This window comes from Cnephaeus nilssonii (assembly GCF_951640355.1).
Source record: "Cnephaeus nilssonii genome assembly, chromosome: 15".
Lineage (NCBI taxonomy): Eukaryota > Metazoa > Chordata > Mammalia > Chiroptera > Vespertilionidae > Cnephaeus > Cnephaeus nilssonii.
In genome coordinates, this window is record NC_137086.1 from 48,514,560 (window position 1) to 48,522,945 (window position 8,386).

Below are 8,386 nucleotides of genomic sequence, written 5' to 3' on the forward strand. Positions count from 1 at the left end.
TCCTCCCCCACCGATTTCCTCTTCTTCTCTGTCTGTCAGTGAGAATACAGCACACAATACAGGTAATAACAGACTAAATTTTTATTATTTCTCTTATAAAATTCAAGTTATGTAATTCTGAGCAGAGCCTGAAAAGAGGATGGGGAGGAAGGACGGTCAGAATTTGGTGGTCAGGTTTGAAGTGTGGGAAGAATATTCTCTTCTTGGGTGAATCTTCTCACTTGGTCCCATGTCCATGATGAACTATTTATGAAACTCAGGTTATTGACTCCCACCTGACCTAACCTTTGAACTTGCAGACATAGGGTAACTCCTTTTTACAGTCATAATCTTTCCATAACAGATATCCTGGAGAGAGAGAAAAACTAAAGTGAATGGAGCTGGTGGAGTTTGTTACCTAACAGGAAGGCATCTTGGACTCTGACCTAGGATTCAAAACCCTTCCCTCATCTCCACCAAGGTCCCACTTGAGGAGAAGGAGACCCAAAGAAAGGAGAGATGAGAGGAGATGGGAGAAGACAAACCAACATTGCTTTTCCTAGTTGAGAAGGATTCCCTGAAGTTCAGATCCATAAACAGGGGGAAAGGGGATGGAAAGGCTGGCAAAAAGGGAGCTCCTCTGTCTCTTACCTGAGCTTCCTGACAAGCTCCCGCAATAGCCAGGGTTTGAGATGCTGGCAGGGTCTTTCTCCCAGGCAAAGTAATCCATCACGTCATTATTACTCCATTCCCATCCACCTGCATTGGACTCAAGGCCCTAGATAGTAGAGAATAGAGCCAGGTAAGGTTGAATGGCTATTGGAATTTTTGCATAACCCTCTCTGGTGGATGCTTGATCCCCTCCTCAGCAGTGTGGAATTTTGTCTATTATTTCACACGTTGCCACAGAGCTCTCCACTGGGAAATTCTCCTTAAAGACTTGCTCCTGTTGTCCAATTCCAAAGCCATAATCACAAACACCAATGGTTCCACTGAGAGTAACATGTTATTGGCTGGACAATAAATAGTGCATCTGCCATCACCCTCTAAACCTCAAAGACAATATCTGTTCTATAGGAGGAAATGCTTTTTATCTCAGCAAACTCTGTGTAGATTCAGTAAACTCAGAAAATTAAATCACAAGGCATCATGTGTAAATGTTATAAAAAGCTTGACAAGAGATGGATTAATTTCCACTGGAAATTAGGATCTTCCACAAAACTCAGCTCAATGCCCTACCTTTACACCAAACAAACCCTAGAATCTCTGAGCTCCATGGCTCAGATTCCTGCAGAGGCACATGGGACAGGGAGTAGGCCTGGGTAACAATAGCAGCTAGAAAGGTAACAGACAGGAGATGTTATCACACCTCTGTGGGATCATGGAGCCCAATCCAGATGTAATTGCAGTTGTTCAAATTTTTCTTGACCAGGGAGGCCAAGAAGGATGCCTCAGCTCCACTTAGCACAGACACAAGAAATCCTGAAGGTCGCTTCTGGCAGGCCAACTGTGTGGGAAAGGCAAACACTGAGAAGGAGCTTGAAATGTCAGCGGGGGAAGCTAATGTAGGAGAGAAGAGGTGTGTGTGCAAAAGATGAGGGTGCTGACTCTCACCCCCAAGTTACTCTGGAGAATGCAGACCTCTGTCCCATCGAATGTTCTTTCCCTTATCACCTCTTACTATAAATGCAACTACTCACATCTGCATCAGTCCAGGTTTTTGGTGTCCTAAACAAGGCATAGCAGTAGGAGCCAAAGGCATAAGAGCCTCTGGGACAGCTGATTTTTGGGAGAGACTCCTCCTTGGTATCTTCACCTGGGGAGGAAGGGCATAAAGGAGAGGGATGGAGGGAAATGAAGAGTGTAAATGGGTGTTGGGAAGTGACCTTGGGGAGTATCTGTGAGGCAAGTGCTTGGGGAAGTGACACCAACTCCTGACTACCTACCTCACCACTGGATAGCTTGATCTCAGACTAGCCTCATTAAATGAAGGACCATCTCTTTCTGTTCTACTCTTCCCCTTTATTCAAAAGTCCAACACTTCCCCCACTCTGAGCTGACTGTTCTCACACTGGGTCCTCTATTCATTCTTGTGCTTATCTCACCACTGACCCTTCATGCTTTCTCTCTTCACCTGCCAATATAAATTAAAGTCCACTCACAAAATGAAAACCATCTTACTCCATTGTTAAAGGACCACTGTGGTTCCTCCCACCCTGAGTTTCCCTGAAGGAAGGAGTGATGATGGAGGAATTGCAGTTTCACTTGGTGAGGCTTTACCTCACCATTGCTACATGGGTCACACAGGAGGCTTCCTGGTCTTCTTGGCCTAAGTGTTCACAGGGAACCCAGTGCTACAGGCAGAGAAAGCTCACCTTGCACCTGGGATAGGAGCATCAGGCAGGAGAGCAGCATCCAGGACATTCTGGGCAGGGCCATGGGAGGCAGCATCGTGTCTCTAACTTGAAGAAGCAATCAGAGATCATTAAAGAAATGTGGTCAGAGAAAGGTCATTAAGAAAAAAACTGTTCTCCCTCCTGTCTTTCCCTTTGGTTAGTCCCTTGGGAATAAATTGATCTTAGTGACATTTATACCCTTCTGTGATTCTGGAAATAATTGGAGAATCTGTACACCTTATTTCCCCTGAGACCTATTTTTTTGAAGCCCAAAATCCTCCTCTAGCCTTCTCCCAAATGTGTGAGGTAGCCCCCTGCCATGGCTCTCACCTTTTCTCAGCTTCCACTTACCTCTCCAGGTATCTGGGGTGGTTGGTCTAGTCAGAAAAGCTTAGGCTTTTATAAGGGGATCTGAGGGAGGGGCCTGAAATGAATAACAGGAATGTGGATCCAGGACAGGGATAGCGGGAAAGAGCTTGGCATTGGTTCAAGGAAGTTTGGGGCATGGGGAGTAGACTGTTCCCTGCAATGGCTGGGAATTGCCACAGCTGTTGTTTCTTTCCTCTTAGCAGGCATGCACTTTGCCCAGAACCAGATGAAGTTTGCTCTTACTCCAGCTCTTTCTTGTTACTGGCCTGTGGCACATGTGGTATTAAATTTTTAAGGGGGGCACTTCCTGGAGTAGTTCTTTTGGTTGATATCTCACTTCTATAAACATATATATGTATTTATTTCTGTCTTGTATGGTACAATTAAATCAATGATGGACTACAAGAGGAGGTGAGAATGAGAATTATAAGGGTCACAGATTGCTGAGGGCATAGAAAGAACTGAAGCTAAGTATCAGTGATGGTTCAGAGTCGTCTCTTAAACGTGGTAGCTAGTTTGAAAAAAAAATCATTATTTATTCAGAATCATCTGTCAAATCGATATATGAGCCAAGATCTAAAGCAAATCAGATGAATAAACTCGTCTTGCCATTTGTGTGAGAGATGGAGCTTCCCTGATGGATAATGATGACAGTGTGATAGAACAGGAGGCAATGAAGGAATCTGAAACTAAGGATGATGACAGTCCAATGATGCAGAGCCAAAAGAAGAATGAGTGAGGGTGAAAAAGGGCTTAGAGCAGGAACAGGATAAATTTGGAGACAGGATTTATATTGCATGGAAGTTAGATCTCTACTGCATCAAGATGCTCACTGCCCTAGGCTTCTAACAACTTTCTTATAAGACTGTCATCTGTCTTAGATCAATATCATTTTTATTACATTCTTACTGTTAGGGTTGGCAGGTTCACGGAGGGATACTGAGTAAAGCTCATTAGTCAGATTTACTTCTGAGTTGGCAATTTTGTCAACTGTGAGGAACATGCCATGTAGTTCAGCTTCAGTTTGGTCACTCTGGGAAAAAGGTAAGCTGGGATTTTTGACAGACCTTGACTCTTATACTATTATTATAGGCCAGCTTGTTGGCAGGTGTCTACTGTAGGGATTAATCATGGGATCCCTAAACAAAGGTCAAATTTATTCATGTACTCAGAATCCAAAAGTCAGTAGAACCCACAAATAACCTAATAAGCAGTATAGCAAACAAATCCTTTTGTTAAAAAGAAAGAAAATAAATTATTTTATAACACATATACAGAAATATGTAAATACAAAAACAACTAAAGGAGATCTCCATGGAAATTAAAGTTTAAAATAATATCTTATGCAAAATGTGAGTTAAGATGATTTTAGAATTAACCTTGCTAGACTAAAATAATTACTTGAGAAGAAGTCAATAATAACAATCACAAAATACATAATGGAGTATGCTCTTGAATTCCTAAAAAAATCAGTGTCATGGAGGGAAAAAAACACCCACATTTTAGATTAAAAGAGCCTAATCTAGTGAGTACATTTTCATTGGATATTTATTAATAATGTACGTCATTTCAGGAACAACTGGGTAATATAATTATAGGCAGATATTTTATCATGTCAGACTTCTAAATCACTTTCTTGTGATAATAGTGTTATAGTTAAAGGAAGGATTTCCTTACACCTTCAATATTTATGGTGAAGGACTTAGAAATAAAGTGTCATGATGCCTGCAACTTGCTTTCAAACTATTCAAAAGAAAGGTATAGGTGTGTGTGCATGTGTGTGTGTGTGTGTGTGTGTCTGTGTGTGTGTATGGGGGAGACAGGCAGAGAGAGAAAGAGAAAGAGAGATGGGCCAAAGACAGAGAAGCAAAGGAAATATTATAAAATGACAATTACTGAATATAAGCTGAAGATATAATTACTCATACTATTATTTTAATGTTTTTGTACACTTAAAATTTCTAAATAATAAGTTATAGTTCAATTTACATCTATAAATAATAACACATTTCCCCATCACTAGCATAAGCTACAAAGAGCTATTTAATAGAGCAATAATATTTATGTGCAATCATATATACATATACACATTGAAAATATATTATAAGAATTCAAATAAAATATTGAAGTGTTATAAATAAATAATAAAATATCTGAATGTTTCATGGTTGGGCTACCAGATTTTTTGTACAAAACAAATAAATAAAAACAAGGAAATTAATATTAAATACTCATTATTCAAATACCAATATTCTGTGTTCAACCAGAACAAAAATCATCTTCCTTCAGAATTACATTTTTAAAAATATATTTTTACTGATTTTAGAGAGGGAGGGAGAGGAAGAGGAAGATAGAAACATCAATGAGGAGAGAGGATCTTTGATCAGCTGTTTCCAGCACGCCCCACACTAGGGACAGAACACACAACCCGGGCACCTGCCCTGACTGGGAATCCAACTGACCTTCTGGTTCATAGGTTGATGCTCAACCACTGTGCCACACCAGCCCAGCCTGAGTTAAATTTTTTGATCATCAGACTCCACCTTGAAAAACAGAGCTTACACACTTTTGAGTATGGAAAACTTCTGAGTCTTTCACTTATCTATAAGAAGCAGAATTAAAGGGGGCTCTTTATGATCTCATACTTTTCAAGCTGTGCTTGCTCTACTGGCCTCCCAAAATTTTCTCTTACCAGGAAGAAGACAGTTAAGTTCAGATCTTCCCACAAAAAGTTATTAAATTTCACTTTTTAAAATTTACTTGAAATAATGTGATATTAAAAATAAGTTCCCTAATGTAAGATTTTTGTTTCAATGACAACTCACAAACCCCACTATAATTTAGTTGCTTTTGTTTTCTTTGTAACTGTTCTTCCTAACAATCCTTCTTAACCAGGTACTGAGAAGTCTGTTCAAATACTCTATTTAGAAAGTTGCTTTGAGGTCATTTACAGTCCACTGCATGTGGTAAAAGAGGAATGTGCACGCTTAGAGTAACCGAGCCTAAGCTTTAAGTACCTTTCTTTGCCAAAAGATAAGATGTCCAACTTGTACATCTTATTCCAGGTTATCTTCCAAGTCCAACAATATTACAATTTGCAGATACGGCACCGTATGGTTATTCCTAGAATTAGTACAATGAGGAAATGATCACTTTTAGGCCTCAAGGATACCTTTTTCCAAGAATGGTGAAATGTGATGAGTTCCTGGGAGATGACTTAGCAGAGTCCAGCTCAAAAAAGGCTATGAAACATATTTTATTGGAGATTTATCCCCAAAGCACACCCCTATGGGGCATGTTAACCAAATATCCAGGATTCTACTTTAGTGCCTTGGGCTCATCCTAAGTTTAGCAGAAGAAATGGGAAAAGGGCAATGAAATGAGGCCCAATGCACTTTGTGAAACAAAGCATAATGGCCAAACCTCAAACTCCCTGAAACAAATAAGGTAAATTATCACGCATTGGAAAGATAATCCCATAGCTAGTTACTGGAGTTTATTTAGCCATATGTAAGTAATGAACAACAACTATCTTGTGATCTGTAATATTGGGAACAATAAAGTTTTTATAAGGAAACTCAGTTTTTATTTGGTTTCAATATCTCACATTGGTCTTGGAACAGTTCCCTGTTGCATCAGAAGAACTAATATATCTATTGTGTATTGTATAAAAATATTGGCTGTTTTTCCTTTTCTTTTAGGATAAGCTAGTCATAATTTAGTGATTCTCTGATAAGTTATCAGAATCCAATGATTACTATCAATTTTATTTATTTTTGGTGGTAACTGCAGATTTGAATTGCGTTTACACCATTCACATTTCTCTTGTCAACAGATAAAAATAAATACTTCCACAGACATGTTGCTTTTCTTTTTTATGATAAGTTATATTTATAGTACAGAAAACATTTAATAGATGTAGAATAAACAGTGTAGAATAAATAGTGATCATATCTTGCCCTCTTTCTTTATATTTTAATTTTTTAAGAAATAAGGAAACACTAGGGCTGAGTAGCTAGTTGGTTGGAGCATCGTCCCATACACCAAAAAGGTGCAGGTTCAGTTCCCAGTCAGGGCACATACCTAGGTTGCTGGATCCATCCCCAGTCACGGCACATACAGAGGGCATAGATCATTGTTTCTCTGTCACATAGAGTTTTCTCTCTCTCCCTCTGCCCCTCTCTTCCTCTCTTTCTCTCCCTCTAAAATCAATAAACGTATATTCAGGTGAGGATAAAAAAAACCCAAAAAACAATAATAAAGAAATAATACAATACAGTAATAGTTTGTATTATTTTTCAGTACAATTTCTCTCTTTATATTTACACTATAGGCCCGGTGTATGAAATTTGTGCACGGGGGTCCCTCAGCCCAACCTGCACCCTCTACAATCCAGGAGCTCTCAGGGGATGTCCTACTGATGGCTTAGGCCCACTCCCCATGGTTCTCTGCTCTCTGCGGGGTCTGGAGGTTTCCCTGCAGCCATGGAGATGAAACTCCATGCCCTGCTGTCCGTTCTCTGCCTGCAGCTGCCATGCGCTATGCAAAGGAAGCCCCAAGGCCTTGCAGTGTGCTCTGTCTGCCAGGCCTGGGGTCTTCGCCAACACGGACACACTAAGGAAGCCCCCATGCCCTGTTGTCTGGGCTCTATCTGTGGAGCCTGTGGGTATTCCCACCGCCACCTTGCTAAGGAAGCCCCCAAGCCCTGCAGTCTGGGCTTTGTCTACTGGGCCTGGGGGTGTTCCCGCCACCTCTGCCCTAAGGAAGCCGCCATATCCTGCTGTCCAGGCTCTGTTTGCAGGGCCTGGGGCTTCCCCACTGCCGCACTAAGAAAGCCGCCATACCCTGCTCTCCCGGCTCTGTTTGCAAGGCCTGGGGCTTCCCTGCTGGCTCAGAAGCCTCCAAGCCCTGCTGTCTGGGCTCTGTTTACTGGGTCTGGGGCTTCCCTTCTGCCGCACTAAGGAAGCTGCCATGCCCTGCTCTCCGGGCTCTGTTTGTTGGTCAGACAGGCCAGACACTCCAGCAGTGGGGCTGAGGGGACTGGGCACCACCATCTTGTGGCTATGGGGGCCGCCATTTTGTTGCAGAGTGATGGTTAATTTGCATATTGTTCTATTATTAGATAGGATTATTAGATAGGATTATTAGATAGGATTATAAATTTTCTAATCATTCTTCTAATTTAGGTATTTAATAATTTATTACATATACTAGAGGCCTGATACATGAAATTCATGCAAGAGTATGCCTTTCTTCCCCCGGCTGCCAGCACCAGCTTCCCTCTGGGACCTGGGACCCGGGCTTTCCTTGCAGTCTTGGCTTTGTCTGGAAGGTCGTCCGGAAGGATGTTTGGTCTAATTAACATATTATGCTCTTATTATTATAGATAAATATCAATTAACCATATGTAGTATTAGTTCATCTTTCTGGATTTATGTACAGGTATATGTTATGTAATATTCTGGAACTTTTTTGTTTATATTATCATAAATTTTAAAATCTATCTACTTTGAGAGAAATAGTTCTTTATTGATTTTAACTGCCCTTTAATATTTATTCACATAAGTATTTCAGAACTATTTATGTATTCCTTTACAGGTGAATACTTACCATATTTTGTTGATTTTAATTATTTATTATTA

The 8,386-nt window shown here is 40.5% G+C and overlaps 1 protein-coding gene across 1 annotated transcript; it reads right to left on the bottom strand.

Moving 5' to 3' along the window:
• Positions 1–280: 280 nt before the first annotated feature.
• LOC307111796 (lithostathine-like) lies at positions 281–2,430 on the bottom strand (the record flags this gene model as incomplete). The annotated part of the gene is made up of 5 exons (XM_079791893.1): positions 281–348; positions 631–757; positions 1,349–1,486; positions 1,680–1,795; positions 2,355–2,430. The coding sequence occupies 5 exons, from the start codon at positions 2,428–2,430 to the stop codon at positions 281–283; spliced, it is 525 nt and encodes a 174-aa protein (XP_079648019.1).
• Positions 2,431–8,386: the final 5,956 nt, after the last annotated feature.